The sequence below is a fragment of the Etheostoma cragini genome, chromosome 17 (assembly GCF_013103735.1).
Source record: "Etheostoma cragini isolate CJK2018 chromosome 17, CSU_Ecrag_1.0, whole genome shotgun sequence".
Taxonomy (NCBI): Eukaryota; Metazoa; Chordata; class Actinopteri; order Perciformes; family Percidae; genus Etheostoma; species Etheostoma cragini.
Window position 1 is genome coordinate 20,174,836 of NC_048423.1, and position 19,495 is coordinate 20,194,330.

The 19,495-nt window shown below is 39.1% G+C and overlaps 1 protein-coding gene across 1 annotated transcript; it reads right to left on the reverse strand.

The window, feature by feature from the left end:
* Positions 1 to 8: 8 nt before the first annotated feature.
* Positions 9 to 10,960, reverse strand: ogfrl1 (opioid growth factor receptor-like 1). Its single transcript, XM_034898290.1, has 7 exons — positions 10,607 to 10,960; positions 8,440 to 8,526; positions 7,388 to 7,466; positions 6,978 to 7,056; positions 4,787 to 4,853; positions 2,807 to 2,952; positions 9 to 1,256 (listed from the first exon to the last, which is right to left on the reverse strand). The coding sequence occupies exons 1-7, from the start codon at positions 10,784 to 10,786 to the stop codon at positions 701 to 703; spliced, it is 1,194 nt and encodes a 397-aa protein (XP_034754181.1). The 5' UTR covers positions 10,787 to 10,960; the 3' UTR covers positions 9 to 700.
* Between the last annotated feature and the right edge of the window lie 8,535 nt (positions 10,961 to 19,495).

A 19,495-nucleotide genomic window follows, 5' to 3' on the forward strand; every position in this document is an offset into this window, starting at 1 on the left:
CCCCTCCAACCCCCGGTCCCATCCCAAATTCTGTACGGAGGAGACACCTTCATCAGCCACGAAATAACATCCTAGCTGTTTATAGTAAGCCCTTAACCTGAATTAATTCTAATGACACATTTGTCAGACTTTATGAATGTGTTACTATTACTACCACTTCACCAGGGATGTAGCGATGCAGCGTAACGTGGTTAAAAAAAAAACAATAGAAATGTGGGATAAAAAAATTAATCGCGATTAGGGCGTGATCTATTTTTGATTCCACTTGTTTGACTTGAGACGTCACTACGTCTTCTTAGTTGATTTATTTGAACAGCTCTTTTTTCTATTTATTTAGATCTTCTGATGGTGGGGTTTGTTTAAGAAATCTAATTATTCATTTTTTAGTACATTTTTGTGATTAAAGATTTAAAAAAATCAATTTCAGTTTTTTCACTTTTGATAAGGACACATCTGTTGTTTTGCAGTTTATAAACTTAAAGGAATGTTTTTCATTCATTCAGGCTGCAGCTCATTTGGTTAGTAATTGTACCTTCAACTTAAAATTGTGAATCGAATCGTAAGTTGAATCGTTACATCCCTAGTGTGCCCCTAGGCTTCAGCGTCCAGAAGCTTCGTAACTCTGCTAAGAATAAAGTTCTGGAACAATGAACAACTGCACCGACTGCCAATAAGTAAATAACAACCAAAGCCCACCCCCCTACAAAGGGACGACCTCATTGTACTCGTTCCTCTCTCCTCTCCTTCCCGCCATCATCAGCGCTCCCTCCAGTTCAGCCGTATTCAAAGCGAGTCCTGTGCGGCCCTGTGGCACTCCTGCAGCCAGGTCCGGGCACAGCATGGCATCATGGGAAGACACAACCACCCTGCTATTTGCAGATGGGGAGCTGGTGCTCTCCTCCCCCCTCCTGTGTTGCTCTGGTGTTGGAGCAGGTGCTCTGATCCCACTACTCCCAGCGCCTCCGCTGCCTCCGACACCAACACCCCCCCCTCGCTGTTTGGGCGCTGGTCCCCAGAGGAAGGCGTGGGCCGGCCTGTAGTGCTGGCGGGCGTAGCGGAGCAGGCGTCTGCGTGTGGCCGGCAGGCGGATGGTGTAGACAAAGTACTCGAGGATGCTGTGCTGCATGTTGGGAAGGGTGTTGCGGCACAGCGACTCCTCCAGGAACAGACGGACCAGTGGGGCCTTGAAGGCCTCGTAGCCCAGCTCGCCCAGGGACTTCAGGATGCGGGTGATGCGCAGGTAGTTGTGCTGGGACCTTCAAAAAGAACAAAGCATACGTTTGAAAGCATCCTTCCCAACACTTACTGTGACTTGTCAACCAACCTGTTTGTGTGCTCATTTTCAATTTGCGCATAAAATAAAAAATAAAAAAAAGAGTGCAAAATAGTTATAGTTTCAAAAACCTTTTTTAAAAATGGCTACCGCTCTGGGTTAATGTAATGTAGTTCCTATATATTAAAAAAAAAAAAAAGTTGATAAACCCTTGTTTGACTAGTTGATTACTGAACCCGGCCATCACGCGCCGCGCCATCACATCCTGTGCCACGCTCCACCACAAGTCAATTCTCACCCTGTGGGAAACACTGAAGGGCCATCTAGAAACCACAGTGTACCAGATCCAAAAGCTGTTGGACACGTTGGAGGGGACATTAAAAGCAGAAAAAGGGAATACAATCGTACGGAGCAGCTGCTTAATGGTCTAGACTTTGTTTGTTTTCATTAGGTTTGGTAATGGTGACAATTAGCATCAGATGCTAAGGTTTTTGAGGAGGTTTCCAACTTGAGGAGGTTATAGTAGAAGCGTTGAGGAGAAACAAACACTTATATTAAAAGCACACACCCTAACGTGTGACACTGAGGGGAGGTTTTGGCAAAAGCTACAATTAATGACCACTCTCAGGCCATGAAACCGTCGGGAAAGAAAAAGAAACCAGCCTTTAAAGGATCCTTTAACCATCTGTTTGTTGACTGAAAACATTTGGCCGCCTCACTTAAGGGCTAAAAAAGCAGTAAGTGGCAACCAAGGTTAACATCAGTGATGAAAATGAACAAAATAACAAGAACTAGGTGGGAAAAAACATTGTTAACTGAAATAAAAATAATAAAAACAAGGCATTACAAAAAAAAACAATAACTAAACTAAAACTGCAATGTCTGTTTGCAAAACTAAAACAACACAAAATCGAGTAGATGTCCTTAGTTTTCGTCTTTGAGAGCAAATAAATTATCTTTCCGACCAATGCATTTGCCGTAGATGTGTATAGTTTGAAAAAGGCAAAACTACAATAACCTTGGTGGCAACCGAGCAATAGTTCACACAATTTCTTGCTAGTGTGTGACTGTGTGTGTGTGTGTGTGTAGGACTAAACAATGAAATGTTTTCAAATCGAAATCACGACTTAAGGCTGCAATAAAACGCATGTACAATATTTGGTTGAATGTTTCATGTAACATACGGTGTAACAATATGTATTCCTCTTTTTAGTTTTACATTTACTGTTTTTTATAAGACAAAGGCTGGAATAATGTAAAATAACTTGGAACGTTGGTGAAATCACACAGGAATTTCATATCAGTTTCTCGCATAACAATATGGAGCAGTTTTGATGGTGTCTTGTGTTATGATGATTCATAACAAGTGATATCTACACAGACAAAAGGAACTTCAGCAAAACTTTAAAAAATAATAATCGCTAATTAAATCGTTATCGCAATATCTGGGAGAAAGATCAAAATTAGATTTTTTTCCATTATGTCGTTCAGCCCAGTGTGTGTGTGTGTGTGTGTGTGTGTGTGTGTTCTCACTCATTTAGGTGCTGGAAACGCTCCAGCCAGTTGGAAGCGCGGGCAACATTACCACTCTTATCCAGCAGTTTGATGCCGTAGAAGTCCAACATCAGGGAATAGGCCGCCAGGAACCTGCGCTTAGCTTCCCGAGTGCTTTGGAATTCCTGATGGGATCAAACACAGCAGATCAAAGACCAGCGGGACGCCACCTTTTGTTTGGCAGTAACATTAGAGCTGTCAATTACACCCATCAAATTAACAAAACCTTTATTTATTCATCACTTGTTTGAAAGAATGTAATCCCAGGAAACATCTTTAAGTTACATCGTGTGACCCAGATAAGGTAATAACACAAATACACCGCCTATGAAGTAAAATACGCTTCTTAATTATCATAGAACATGTACCCTAACTATGGCTACAGCGTGCGATATAGAGAAAGTCAAATATCACGATATTCTTGGCCAAATACCTTGATGTCGATATTGTGATAATATTGTAGCGTGGACTATTGGTGCTTTAACAAATTTTATTTACGCAATGAGATTTTTGATAAATATTCTCCAGAAATGATTTAATGACCGTGGGTAAATGTTAATAATAGAAAAGTCTGGTAAGTGTAACTATAATTCCACCTGTAAAACCAGGTAAAGACAACTCTTACCATATTACGATATTACCATACATCCAAAATCTAAGACGATATCTGGTCTCATATCACAATATCGCTACAACATCCATATATTGGCCAGCCATAACTGTGGCTCGTCTTGTCATTTTTGTGTGGGGTCACACAACTAACAAATTAAATAATAATTAAAAAAAATATTTTTTTGTAATCTGACTAATAATAACTTTTATAATTACAATTTGGCATATCTAAATAAAAACAACAATTCCAAGCCACATCCCTTAAGAACTTAGCTAATGTTAGCAAATAATTGCGGTTGAACAAAGAAACTACGATTATAAAAAAAAAAATAACACACTTAGTAATAATGATGTAATAATTGTTACAGTTCTAATTAACATTAGCATTTTAGTTAATCAGATGAAGCAGAAGGACATACAATCTACGTCTAAGGACACCATTGTCGCACCACATCTGAATTTGGTCAGAGACTAGGGATGCAATAATAATAATAATAATAACAATAATATTAATAATAATAATAATACACTCAACTCACTCAATACAATTCCCAATTTAAAGTTCAAGGTACGTTTTTTTTCACGTTTTGAGCTGTGACTGAAAACTATGCCTTCATAAACTGTGGAAAACATCAAAAGTGCAAATGAAATTGTATTTTATCTTAAACAGCAAAAGTTTTACATTTTCTTTTATATAATTAGATGTTTAAAACCTAAAAAATCAAAATAACTACATAAATACAAAAAATCTCTTCAAATACATAAACAAAGAAATTTAAAATCCAAAGTGAACTACGCCCGAGGCTGTTTACAAATTCATCGTAATTCATGTTTAATCTCAAAAGGTTTAACATTTATATCACTTTTTAATCGACTCACAATGCATCGTTCCATCCCTATGAGGGACACATTTGCACTCATTAGCAATGGGATTATAAATAATTAATTTCAGAAAAAAACTTGAACAAATACATGTGGGACACAAACATCTGAGTGGTTTAGCATTCTTAAAGTAGGCTTTATACTGTTTTGGCCCATTTGAGTGATTTGTGTAATAGCTTCATGCAGGGAATGCACCAATTTTCTTAAGTGCAACAACTTAGAGCACACTGTTATTTCAAATGTAAAAATATCCCTCATGTTTTCAATTTATTGCTTGAATGAAAGATGTACTTTATCACTCAACCATGGCGAACACTCACAATCGGGAAGTACAAAAACAGATCAGACATGCAGCAGGCCACTCTCAGGTCTATATGTATGTAATAATAATAATGATAATAATAAGAATAATAATAATAATAATAATAATAATATGTATATATTATGTGTTAATGTGTGTCTTACTTTGATCTCCTCCTGAGTCAGTTCATGTGCGTAGAAGTTGAGCCCTTGTTCTCTTAACGGAAACAGCCTGCCACAAAGACAAGGAATCAAAAACTCAAGATCAAATGAAAATTATGAAAACACACAAGCATTCTTAATAATTTTCTACTGTTGTCAGCGTAACATAGAAAGTTAGGACCACTATTTTACAGGTCCAACACTGTAATAGCAGGGTTCACAATTAGCACTATTTAGCAGCCATATGCTGAGGTTGGTATATTTGCTCCACTCTCTCTCACCACACATGGTTCCTTATCTGGCGAGAGTGTATGAATGTAACATTGAGCTCTTACATGTTACTAATTAATTGGCTAGCTGGCTAGTTAGTTAGCTAGCTAGGGGGCTCAGTCCTGAGTTCAGCATAATCTATATTAGAGAAAAGAATCACTTCATCCAATGTTTAAAGTTATTAATATAGCTTTGCAAGACAGCTTACTGGAGTTTCACAAACACAAATATACTATAGAAGCACAATCTTGGCTGTGTTCCTTGTGCCCCCTTCAAAAATTGCTCTTGAGAAATGAATCCCAACTTTTCAAGCGATTCCGCGGTCTCAGGCAAATTTCCAACATCGGAATATTCTCCTGAGAGTTTTGCTAGAGTTGGGGTGTGCTCCAGGTGTCTCAAACGTTTGGTGTAAAGCTTGATTTTCTACTATAAAGCAGTCCGTCCAGGATTTCGGGGCGTTTTTTTTAGATTGTTGCGGCCCATTGTGCCAGATTTTGCGGGAGCTTTTTGTTAAAATCTGCTGTCTTTCATACGTTTGTTGCAATGAAGTTGCGGGGTACAAAGATAAGTTGCAAAAATAGCTAAAATTAGCTTGTGGTTAGGAAGAGTGGGTAGGCTATGCAGTTCGGGACTACAAATACAAACATCTATCTGCTTGTTCATGTACACATTCAGCTAGTTGGATCAGAAGAACACACCAGGATAGGCATTTTTAGTAAGCAGTATTTGATGGCTGCATTCCTCCACTTATAAATGCAATTCAACATGAAAGTAAAACAATAATTTAGAATACATTACATTCAGATTGAGTAACTTAACGGAATATGTTACAAAGTACATTTTTGGGCATGTATTCTGTAACAGAATACGTTTGTAAGCATCCATCCCAACACTGTTTCCTGGTTCTCCTTCTCCATAAACAACACGAAATTAAGGAGAGAGTTAACTTTTCCTGCCCCCCCCACCGTTTTATCTGAATTAAGTGATATTGAATGAGAAATGCCTTATGGAAACAATAACATTTTATGGAATTTCATGAATAACGACTCAAAGGAAATACATTCGGTCTCATCAGATTTTATTTTGATTGATATACGGCTTATGCAATAAACGCTGATGGAAATGTTATTTGCCAAATATATAATGAATTGCAATTAAGTTTTAAGTCCTTTTATGTTTGCAACCCGCCACAAAAAGATTTAGTTAATTCACGCCCAGTATTTCCTCTCTGTCGGCACACATGGCGGGTGTCAACAAAGACAGATGGAAGTGGACGGACGAGGAGACTTTTAGAATTCAATTTATCAGGAACTCGCGAAGGAAATGGCCGAGAAAGGTTACAACAAGCGGTGGGACGTCCTCCGGAGTAAATGGAAGATGCTCAAGCAGCGAGACATTGTCTCGCAGCGGTGCCGGAGGGAAAATAAAATCCAAGTTTTATCTGCATTGTCATAGCAATGTGTTGATAGCATTGTTGTTTTCTTATTAAAGCTTGAAATGCCGCTATGAGCTGGCACATACGCACTGTTACAACTTGTGTAATATTGATCATGTGATGGTAGACAGCGCGATCCATTTTGTCTAGAAAACATTGTCTGCAAATGTTTGCTTGAATGTTGTGTGATTCAGTGCAAAAATGAAGAAAAACAACTTTAAAATGTCTAAAATCAATTTGATTTACCAATTCGATCGCAAAACAGCATGTGACGTCATTACGCATAAACATCAGGTGCTTAAGTAGGTTACGGTGAAAACGCACAGCTGATGAAATCCACACTTAATTTCTAGTCATATTTATATAACAACTGGACAGTCTGTTACTGTAGTTCTATACCATACAAAAATAATCCATTCACTTCAGAGGACTTTGGCAATTACACATAAGGTAAATGGAAATTAATATAGACAGGAAATCTGGTCTCACCACTGAATGTAGGTGTGATTGTGCTCCAGTTTGTCATAGTCGCCTCTCCACTTAGTCAGAATCTCCTCTATATAGATACCTGAGAAGAGACAGGGGCTTAGTAGCTGTCATTTTGTGCGTGTGTGTGTGTGTGTGTGTGTGTGTGTGTGTGTGTGTGTGTGTGTGTGTGTGTGTGTGTGTGTAAAAAAGTAAACGTATTTAAACATTAGATCAGTCCACTAATCTACTGGTCTTTCCCAGTTAAACATGACCTTTAGCCAAATAAAACTCACTAAGCCCAAAGCCAACATTTCTTCTCTCCACAGTGGTATGAGATCTGTGTGCTGTGTGCTGTATGCTGTGTGCTCTGTGTGTGTGTGTGTGTGTGTGTGTGTGTGTGTGTGTGTGTGTGTGTGTGTGTATGATCTTACCATCAGGTACAAGAGGGATCTTGTTCAGGTAGAAGCGAAGGTTACGATACTCGTTGGGTTGCCAGGACTTTCTGTAGTTCTACAAACACACACAGAAAAATACAGTATATAAAGAAGGCTACTGTGCATTGTATTTCTACAGAAGAGGATTAGGGCCATTTGTGAAAAAAATGTACTTGAGTTCTGAGTTTAAAGTCAAAATTCTAAAATAAAAATTATTGGATTGGTGTGCCACCTGGATCGAGGTTGCAGCTGCTGCCGTGGTCCTGCTCTACGCCCTGCTACGCCCTGCACTGCTACTAGTGGGTTAGGGGTTACTAGTTCTTTATTTACTTTTTACCTTTTGGTACTAGAATTGACACTGCCCATCATACCATCTACTATAATTATTATGAATCATGTTTCTCCATATGTGTATATCTGTATCAGTGTCTCTGTGTCCTAACTGGCAGCGGCAGATGGTGGCTCGCCAAGAGTCAGTGCCTGTCCGACTGTTGGGGGGGGAATTGTTGGGTGTCTGTGGATCATAGTGGGGTCTGGACCTACTCTACCCGCAGAGCATCCTGAGATAACTCCTGTTTGACAACCATGTCGTTACATGGTGTTACAAGTGTTGGTCTGACATTTTTTGTAACTCCTGCCTCCAAACACAAACACCTGATTGGTTCTCCAGTGGCCCTCAGTTGAATAAAGGTACATTTTTGTCAACTTTGTTTCGCTTCCCTCGTCGGGGCAAATTTTATCTCCGTTCAATCTCAATGAGAGCGAACCGAAATTTCATCATGCGGAAACCAACCGTTAGAGATCTTTAATCATCCCTTTATTGAAGGGAAATTCTGTGTTACAGTTGCACAAAGTATAAAAATATCAGAGTAGAAATATAAATAAAGAAATATAAGGAGTGTGGATATGCACGGTATTTACATAGTTTAAGGAATTTTAGGATCTATTGCACAGTTCAAAGGGTTAAACAGAGATCTCAAATGCATTTTACACGTGTGTGTGTGTGTGTGTGTGTGTGTGTGTGTGTGTGTGTGTGTCTGTTCACGTACCGGATAGCTATGTCGGTATTTGTAGAGGTCCCTAGCAGCGTAGAAACTTCTCTTCATCTTTTGAACAGACTCCGGAGATTCTGTCAGCTGAAAGAAAGAAAGAGAGAAAGAAGAGAAAAAAAAGAGAGGCTCAGTTCAAATGCACATCTGTAACCAAAACATCCCGTGTTTTAACATCGGCCATTCAGCTCAATGAAAAGCACTGACTTTGCTTTTGAAGTCGAGGGCTGTCACCATCCATTTCTTTTTCTTGCGAAGGAGGACAAGTGACATCAGCGCTGCTGTGCAGTCGCTACAGGAGGCTGCTAGGAACTAGATCTGATTCCCAAATTAAATCTGGGTCATGCTAACTGCCACTGGTCACAAACACATGCAGTGTTACACTGGGCCTAATCCTGTTACAGCTAACTAGATCCAGACACCATATACTCGCCAATCTGTTAACTAGGGCTGGGACAATATGCTTTTGCCCGATTCGATTATTTCACGATACATGCGTGCCTATTCGATTTGTTCGGGATTGTAGAAGTATTGCGATTTGATAGTACTGAGTATAGGGGTGGGGGGAAAAATTCAATACAGCATAGTATTGCGATATTTTCAGTGGCAGTACTGTATTTATACACAAGCGCCAAGTATGGATCTTGTGTTGGATGATGTGTTCGTCAGTTTGTCTGCTGGACAAATCGCTTTTTGCAGCAATAACACTGATGTGAGATGAACAAACAGAGAAATGTATCTTTTGAGATAAAACACAAGGTTTCCTTTTTTGGGACATGATTTGAAATTGGGAAAATTCGGAGTAAGGAAAAAGATTATAAATTGCAATATATATCGCAGAATTTGGCAATATGTTAAAAATCGCAATAATATCGTATTGTGGCATGAGTATCGTGATGATATCGTATCAGGAGGCGTCTGATGATTCCCACCTCTATTAACAGTAAGTATCGCGATTTTCTTTTCCTTCTTTAACAAAAACCAAAGATGTCAGTCAATCCATCAGTCTGAAATGTATTGCATTTGTAAAAAGAACATTTTCTGCATTTTCTCTGTTTTGCTGGAAACTGATATTATGTAGCAGTGCCATATAGAAGGAAAATATTTAGGTGAATCATTGGTTAAAAAAACAAAAACCTTTTAATTGTACCAAAAATTATCAATGATTCACTGTACTCACAAGTACACTGTACTGTACTTCGTGTACTTCCTTAATTTGAGTGTCTTTTTAAAGCCATGCATTTGGATTTTGTGATTTTAACCGGATCATGAAATACAAAACATTACATCAGCACACTGCATTCTAACTTTTGAGAAATACCCTTCAGATAAATTAAATTTTGCCATGATTATTATCATGGCAAAAATGATGAGAAGTCTGATTACAATAATATCTAACCAAGGGTGATTTGGTGAATTACAATTTCTCAAATAAGTTTTAATATTCTGAAACAGGGTGAAGTTACTAACCGCAACCAACAACCTCCCTGTCAAATGTTCTTAGAAAGGATATAACGAACATAACCATGAGACTCTAATGAATGTATTTTATTTCCTTTATAAACCAGCAGGCAGACAGTATAACTGCAATAGGAAAAGCAATATTGGGAATAACCAACTATCTTTGATAATTAAGTACCTACAGTAGGTAGTAAAAACACTTATTTGGAGATATCATCATTATCATCATCATCATCATCCCATTGTGCTGTTGGCATACAGCATCATACAGTAGGCTATATAAAATAAATGGAATACTAAATCAAATTCGTTAAGATTATAACCCACTTGCATCAATTCATCTCAAATTTGATATCACCTTTGAGTGGTTCGTTGCCACCCATCACTTAGTGTGTATCTTGGCAAGAGAGTGGGTGTAACAGTGCTGCTTGGTGGATTACATGCCACAACGTAAGTAGTTAGTAAAGTTCACATTGTGTGAGTGCATATCTTTGCATATAAACACGGTTGTATAAAGTTGACATATTTTAATGCCATTTAGCGAAAGCTGTATGCTCGCCTCATCAGGACAGCAGCGTGGGGTTAGCGGTTGCCCTTTCTGTGTCCTGGCCTTGTCTATAATGTACGCTGCCGGTGACACACACGCTACGGCACCGTGTCGCGGTTCCGCCCCACATTGTGTCACTCTAATAAACCTTCACTGTACCTGCGGGGACGTGTCTCCGGCGCACCGGTCGCTCTCCACCGGGTTGACAGGGTCGGCGATGCAGCTGTCATCTTCAGCCGCCGCCGGCTCGTCGCTCTCGGACTCCGACCCCCACGTCGAGTCGCATTCCTCAACGGTGCTCGGCTCCTTGAAACGCCAGCTGCCCAACAGATTTCCCATTTAAAAAAACATGCAACACCTGCTCTCTTCTATTGTCCTCTTTTTTTGCACAAAATGCTACATAATCTTGTCCTGAACCTCGTATTTCAGTTTGAAGCGCGCTGGGCTCACGTTGCCCTCATTGGGAAGCTTTTAAATGGCAGAAAAAGGGGAAATTCCAGATCAGGAACGATGATGCGTGTTTCTGTATGAGGGGTGATTAGTGCAACAAAGCAGCGGGAGGAGGTCTTAAAGCTACAAACCAGGAATTCTAGTAAGTATGGCTGCAACAAATATCGAATCCAATTTAATTCAATATAATTTAATTTATGATTTAGTATCAAATCATAAGAGTTTTCTCAAGACACTTTACATACAGGCCTAGGCCTAGACCACACTATTGTTCCAGCTAGCTTACAGTGATTATCAACATTAAAGCTATAGTGCACAAATATTCGTCATATTCCTGTGTTGTTGTTGTTTTTTTAAACGAGGGGGGGGGGGGGGGGGGGGGGTGTAGTGACTGACTCTATTTAGAGCAGCTGACATTGGTGTCTTTTTGTCTCAATTGCTTTTACACTCTGATGTTGTTGACTCAGCACCTAGCTAGTTCATGCTCATCGGCCATGCGGCACAACTGTGGGATTTGAACTTCAGATGTTTTTCACAGTAGATTAAATGTACTCATGTAGGCCTATATCATACGTCACAATCATAATTTGGTTTTCCAGGGATGAATGTAAGGTGAGTATTGTTAAATTGTGACACTTTTTAAAAATTTGAATTCTGGAGCAATTTAAAGATTTTTTTCCAAATGTCTTTAGCTTTTTGCCTTTCTTTAAACCCTACCTTACCTTACTACAACATGCAAAAGAAAAAAATAAGAATAATTAAACTAATAATCATTGGTTCCATCTCAAACAAAACGTGCTGGCATAATGGGACACCTTCATTGTCAAAATTGATATTGTGATATTGTTATATTTTGATACAAAAGACATTGACGAAGAGAAGCAATTTCAACATAACTTCAAATCGTCATCATCTTCACACAACGCACACAGCCTACAAAAATAAAACAGCAAAGTAAAGCATCTCTGGAACATCTATTTTCCATACTTTTCTGTACGCTTCATTTTATTTTTTATTTTTTTTACAGTATTATACATCTCAGTTCTAGAATTAAATTGAAAATTTAATTTAATTGTACTCTGGGAATTACTGCCTTTCCCTTTTGTAGGGTAAAATAGATAACTACAGTTTTTTTTTTATTGAAATTCTTCTTTGCTTAATTCTATATTGTTCCCCCAAAGGCACAGATATATGTAACTGTTTATTTTTTAGTCCAAAATGTTGCTGACAGATCCCTTGCTTCTCCCCATAATGTTGCTTTGTAGCATTAATCCCCCCCCCTAATCCTGAGTCTCAGTTACAGCAGCATCAGGACCAGGCGGAGGTTAAGCGCCTCCTCCCTAACGTTATCACTGTCACTCCAGGAACAAAGGCAAAATGTCAAGGTTCTCATTTTAAATACTCCCTATGTTTTAATTTAACATTATGGTTTCAACTGAAAAGAGGTGTCTTATTGCTCAATTCACTTTACTTACAATATCACATTGATTGAGGCCATGTGTAAACATATTCCTAGCATTACAGGGCTATTTATTGAATTGTTTTGTATGGGGAGAAATGGGGATTCCCCACTATGATGACATGGGTTCGGTTCAAAACTTGTGCCGGTTCCTTTTTTGCTGTATAAGCACTGTTGGCTACTTCTTTCATTATTTTGTCAGAAAAAATCCTGCAAATGCACAGTTCATTTGCCATTGTCATTCCAAATTGGGACTTTCCATGAAAGTTTTGTGGGATGTAAATTTGGCAAATCACCAAACAAGAACTAATAGAAAAAATGGGTCCTGGATTGGGCATACGCTGAGGACACCACACTCCAGCATGACCAGGCATATACCATAGCTTGGATGACCTGCTGGAGGCAGAACTCAGGAAAACAACAGTAATCCATGGAAGGAGGCAGAGAAGACGGCCCCACACCAAACCACCTGGAGACAGTTGAATGACCTATGTTCCCTAAAGAGTGAAATGGCTGATTGTGCACATTTACAGTTCTTCCTTTAATTTCAGAAGCAATAGTTTAGCTCAATCTCACAACAAGGTGTCAGCACAGCTTTACCAGGTAATACATTTTATCGGAATACAGCATAGAATATCTGCTTACAAATGTAGGAACATAATGCAATTCTGCTTAATAAAAATTGGATATACTTTTTTCTACTATCTTTTACATTTACAGGTAAAGTTATTCATTTGTTAGCCCAGAGGTGTTAACTGGGGTCAAAACAATCATACTAAAAAATAACTTAATGAGCGTGTTGAAAGATGTTGTAACATAATGTTAACGTTACCCACCAATCATTAGCATTGGCTTGTCACCCGGCACATTGTAGTCGATCAATACTGAAATGCATCAATTGTGTTGTAAGTGGCACGTAATTGATCACAAAATGGTGTGGCAGAAAAAAAGCAATATTGCCGTTGAATATATTTCTTTCTGTGACATTGTATGATTTATAATTCTTGAATGTATCATCTGGGTTCCGGTATTTTGACGGAAGTTAGAACAACCAGAGGGGTCGAATGTCATACGACGCCACAATATGACGCGAGTAAACGAAATAACCCGTTTCAAAAATAAAATTACAGGTTTCTCTGGGTTTGAAAATCGGTGGAAACATTTGGGATAATGTAAGTACACAACTTATTAACATAACTGAAGTCGTTTTTAGACACATTTCAATGCAGAAATGTTACATATTGTACTTGCAACATTTTGTAACATTAATGCAAGATTTTTTTATTGTATTTTTTTACGGAGTAATTTTCAAGTGTGGTGTTAGTACGTTTACTTAATTGAAGGATGTGAATACTTCTTGCACCACTGCCTGATTTTCAAAGCAAAATTTGACTGGATTATGGCCACAAGTTCCAAGCATCTTATCTGCAAATGACCTTCAAAAGCACACACGGGTCCAACCCCTGTAGGTATTTTTGGTTTGGTTAAGGTTGAAAGTCAACCACCCTTACCCTGGCAGGAGGGAAACTACAGTTCCTGCTAGCCTGAACACCGCCTGTGACATTGATGTGACTCTGATCATACGATGCTTGCAGCTCTCCAGCTGGGACTGCTGCTGCAAACGGTGAGAGTGAGTCACTAAGGTCAGGGTAAAGTCATCTTTCCAGTTAACAGAAAAATGTGTGAAATGCCCAAAATCGAGTGAAACCAAGAGATAAAGTAATCAAGACCTGATCCTACGGCTTAGTTTCTGTCTCGTCTGCCAGTACAGGAACTGAAGTGGAAGAACTTTGAGTGAACCCTGTGACATAATTAGTTGTCCGATATGAAATGAAATTGAAACTAGAAGCAACTCAGTAGAGTGCAATGTTTTACAACAAAGCTGCAACCTCCTACTTTACAATTTTTCACATGGGTCTTTTGTTTTAATGTTTGCCTTTATATTTTGTAACGAAACAAATGTAGTGTTTTTAGCCAATTTGGAAGCATTATTTTTTAGGCTCACTAACCACCACATGTGTTATGGGGGAGGGGAGGAAGGACCTAAATGCAGAGATGAGACGATTGGCAGAGGGAGGTTTCTTGTGGCTTTATTTCAAACAGTTCCCACCACAGAGTACACAACACAAGGTATTCCCAAAAACACAGGAACAGGGCAGGCGGTGGACTAGGAAAACAACATCCAATAATCAGCCCAGGGGGAAGGAAGACGCACCGCCACGAAGGAGAACACAGGAAAGGCTCACAGAGGATCCTAGGGTACAGCCGGGCACTGGAAGACACAAACTAAAGCAAGATGGTGAGTAAATGGAAAAGCTCACCAAATAATCCCAGGGAACTCCAGGTACTGGGAAGGCGACGCTCCGGCAGGAGAAAGGGAAAACAGGCAGTCACTCACAGACAGGAACACCACACTGACAAAACGATCTGACAAGAGACAAAGGAAACACATGGGTACAAGAGGTAATGGGGAACAGGCGAGACGTCAGGTGAATCACATTAGGGGGGGCTGGACAATCAAGCTAACAAAGTAAAGCTAGACAAGACAAAACAAGACAGGAAACCAAGCTGTCAAAAAATGAAACAGGAAGTAGAACAAACAGGCACAGGGAAACACAAGACAGGACCAGCAACGTAAGACCAGAGAGAAAACAAAGACAAAAACACAAGGAGGCCAAAGAAAAGGGGAAAATGAACCCAAACAAAAACCCCAAACCACAACAACATGACTTCAACCAAATTATTAAAATCTTAAATTGTTGTTTATGGTGGACTATATTACAGAAAAATAATTTTATTTATTTATTTTTATTTAACCTTTATAAAAATACCAATCTTTTCAAGAGAGTCCTGGCCAAGCCAGGCAGCAGCCCAATTACCACCATTTCAGCCATAAAACAAATATAATTTAACATGGAAACACAGGGAGGAAAAACTCTGAAGTAAAGCACAATCATAGACAATTAGAGGTGGAAACATTCAGTCATTCTAACTTTATAATTATAAAGATGAACACAAAGAACCTTTACATTTTATTCTGCCTGTGAATGTATCAGTTAGGCCACAGTACAAAATCCATGGAGCAACTTCACTGCTGTATTTTTTTTTAAGTTGACATAATCTTATCCCTTTATTGCTCCAACATTGTGTCAGTCACAAAGGAGTTTTCTGCCAGCAAGCATCTTATTGGTTTCCATCCAACCTGTTTCCTCTAACGTGTTCTGAAAAACACTACCGGAGCCTGTATATTGGGAAATGATGACTCATGCTGTACTTATAGTACAACGTGTGAAGTGGATGGGTGCCACCAATGATTTTTGGTTAATATCCTGATAATTTTCTCGATCAGTTACTTTTTAGGTCTATAAATTTCAGAAAATAGTGAAATCTGAAATTTTCTAGGCCTGATTTCCTAATGCCCCATGTGACATCTTCCCTCTCAACACATACCAACTTATTGTCATTCCTAACTCTTCAAATAGGTATATTTGGTCAGCAGTGAAGGGACTAATGCGTTACAAAAGTAACACAATTACAGTAATGTATTCCTTTTTCCTGCAACTCAGTAACATAGAGCATTGCTAATAAAATGTTGGTGATATTACACCCGTTACAATCTCAGTGACATGAGTTACAGCGCATTTTAGGCTGAAATGTAATAGTGTTTCTTTTTTTTAAGGATTCACCAACACCACGAAACATTTTAGCACAGAAAAAACATCTGCGAGTGTTATTTCCTGTTGCTGGATTCGATGGTTGAGATGACAGCAGAGACAGATACATTTGCGAGATGGATATTACTTTCTGGAGTTATTATGCTGCGTTGAAGTAAGCTGTACCATCTCTGTTCCCGGGGTCGGAGCCAGAACCAGAGACGGTAGGCTAGGGACATCTGTGTCCCGTCAGTGCCGACAACAAGGTGCCTGAGCAACTGACACACAACAACAAATGTCAGAAATTCATTTTTAATCTTGCTACACATAATGTCATTACATTTTATCTGAAGTGCAAAGTAACTATTCCGTGGGCTAACTGGATTCAATTGTAAGGTTCTTTAAATTGCTTATTCTCATTTTCTCTTACTTAGTAGGCTACTTCTAGTCCACCACAATTCAGAGTCAAGTAGGCTATTAGATGTTTTACTTAATTATATATCTTATAACTTTAGTTACTTTGTAGATTCAAATTAATAATACAAAATACTGTGAATAAATTCTGATGTACAGTGTATAGTAGAAAATATGAAACTTTGTTGATCCTGTGGTGAAATTCACAATCACCCAGATGAAGACGCTGTACTAGTAAGTGAGTGAGGTCGACAACAGTTTTCGATAGAAGAAAAAAAAAACTCTGGGTTGTTGCATATCTTTAAAGGTCCCTCTATGAGGAAATGTCACTCTATGAGGTTTTTTAACATTAATATATGCCCCTCCCAGCCTGCTCATGGTCTCCCAGTGGCTAGAAATGGTGATAGGTGTAAACTGAGCCCTGGGTATCCTGTTCTGCCTTTGAGAAAATGAAAGCTCAGAAGGGTCGATCTGGAATCTTGCTCCTTATGAGGTCATAAGGGGCAAGGTTACGTCCCCTTTCTCTGCTTTGCCCGCCCAGAAAATTTGGCCCGCCCATGAGAGAGAGACATCATGGCTTTGAAACAAGCAAAGTAGCAGTTGGTCAAGGCCACTTTAAACCTATGTTGGCCAGTCAAATGAGTTGTAGGCAGGATATTGAGAATTTGGCAATACTTTATTTTTGTGTTATTTATCTACATAAATTATTCAAAGTAAACTTAACCCTTGACATTTATTTGGAAATTACTGTACTCTGTCTTTGTATTATCTACAAGATTATAAGGGGTCCTGCAAAGGCAAAAGGCATTAACTTGCATTTTATCACATTGATATCTGATCACTAAATCAAATCAGATCATGATGTCAATGATGACATCTACATAAAATTAAGTCATCATTGCACAATTATGCTTAGCATACTATAAACATAAATATAAAATAATGAAAATGAGAAGTGATTAATTTGTATATGAAGGTCACAAAGTGTTTGACCCAGAACTCAGAGGCACACAGTACGGACACAGAAAGGCAGTTTGAATATTTATTGAACAGTCCGGAAGAAAGTGCAGAGAGGGAAGGGTCGGGATGGAGGCTGAGGAGTAAAGCCGAGGCAGAGCTGAGACTTGGAGCTGGTGGAATGTGCTGATCCAGTTCTAGCTCACCAGGGTACGGTCAGGAGAGGGATGAGATCCAAGTAGTGAGGGAAGCTGGCAGCAGGCAAGCGGGGAACAGCAGGAGACAGCAGCTTCAGAACGGAGGAGACAAGGTTACGCAGGAACAAAAAAACTAAAATACAGGAGTCCTAGGAGTGGACTCACTAGAAGTTACTCAGAGTCAAGTTCCCACATGAATGGTTGAAACGATCTGGCGCTGAAGAGGTGAACAGCCTGGGTAGATAAACTGTGGAGGCTGGGTTGGAACAGAGCAGGAGAGAGTGGCCAGGCCCCTTGACCTAGATCCTTAGTGTAGCTTGCCTAGGCAGGTGAAGACAAAACACACTGACAGAACCACAGGAAAAAAGGGGAGGGAAAAAGAGCAGGACAGGGAAGACTACAGCTGACCAAAACACAGAGGGGCTTTTCAACTCCCAGGTACAGTACTCTCACACTGTGTTTTATCACCCTATTCAATGTTTTTGTACAGAATTGTAATAAACAATACTATTTCTCATCCTATTTCATGGTACAACTGGTGTCCTAATATTGTGGTCAGTGAGTACCTTACCATAATATTTTCATCAACGTCAAACCTAACAAATTGGGCCAAGGCCTAATTCCACATCATTGTGCAAATTTACATAATTTATAACTAGTCTTAGGTCAGGGGTTGTCAATTACATTTTGCAGAGTTATGCATCCATAGATGCTCCAGCAGAGAGGATGGTTAGTTTAGATAGCAGTTACGTTTACAAGAATTTGTCTGTATTTAAAGATTTGTGGCAAACTAAGGTAAACAGTAAGACTAAAAACCGACAGCTTTTGTTTTAGCTTGTATGTCAAAATTCACTATTTAAAGTAGAATGGAGCTGTGTAAACAGCGCGGTGGACGAGAGTGGACTGCCAGATAGATCAGATTAAAATGTATCGCTTCCTACATGTGTATGCATGTCCACAGGTGAGTGGCAGTCTACGTATTTACTAAAACACAAAAATGGCACGTCCTGATGAAAAGCTCATTGTGGAACTGGCTCAAGTGGCTGTAATTCTCCACCAATTTAGAATTTTGGAATAGAGACTTCAGATACAGTAATATGGGATCACTAAGGTTTATATAAAAGAGACTTCAGATACAGTAATAGGGGATCACTAAGGTCTATATAAAAGAGACTTCAGATACAGTATTAGGGGACCACAAAGGTCTATATAAAAGAGACTTCAGATACAGTAATGTGGGATCACTAAGGTCTATATAAAAGAGACTTCAGATACAGTAATAGGGGATCACTAAGGTCTATATAAACTAGACTTCAGATATAGCATTAGGCCCTAATACTCTATCTGAAGTCTCTTTTATGTAGACCTTAGTGGTCCCCTAATAATTAGGGGACCACTAAGGCCTACATAAAAGAGACTTCTGATACAGTATTATGGGACCATTAAGGTACATATAAAAGAGACTTCAGATACAGTATTAGGGGATCACTAAGGTATGTATAAAAGCATCCAAAGAGCACCATGTCATGGGACCTTTGAGCCAATCACATTCGCCTTGGGCGTCGATAAGCTCCTGACACAGCGATGGTGGCTCTCATAAATAATGTTGTTTGGTGGAACATTTGCAGTCCGTGCTGCCGCACCCTCTGGTGGTGCAGCTTTAAAACTGCAATGACAAGAAAATGATGGCTTATAAATATCTCTGGTTGTTGTTTCTGTTTCACAATATTTTGTATGTCATGTTTGGGGTGTGAGATAAAGAGAAGGATCATTTTTGTAATTCTAAAATTATTTAACTCATGTTCAGTGTATATTAGCCAATCAGATTTGTGCGATTGTGATTCAGCCTACGCATTGCATGCACTTAAACTCACAGCCATATACAACGACGAATGAGTTACTACTATATCCATCAGTG

What these genes read in the sequence shown, in the direction of transcription:
- ogfrl1 (XM_034898290.1), bottom strand. Translation starts at nt 10,786, where the DNA reads ATGGGAAATCTGTTGGGCAGCTGGCGTTTCAAGGAGCCGAGCACCGTT. An exon ending in AATACCGACATAGCTATCCG is followed by an intron (nt 7,467 to 8,439) that starts GTACGTGAACAG and finishes GTGTGTTTGTAG; the next exon opens with AACTACAGAAAGTCCTGGCA. An exon ending in GATCCCTCTTGTACCTGATG is followed by an intron (nt 7,057 to 7,387) that starts GTAAGATCATAC and finishes GTCTCTTCTCAG; the next exon opens with GTATCTATATAGAGGAGATT.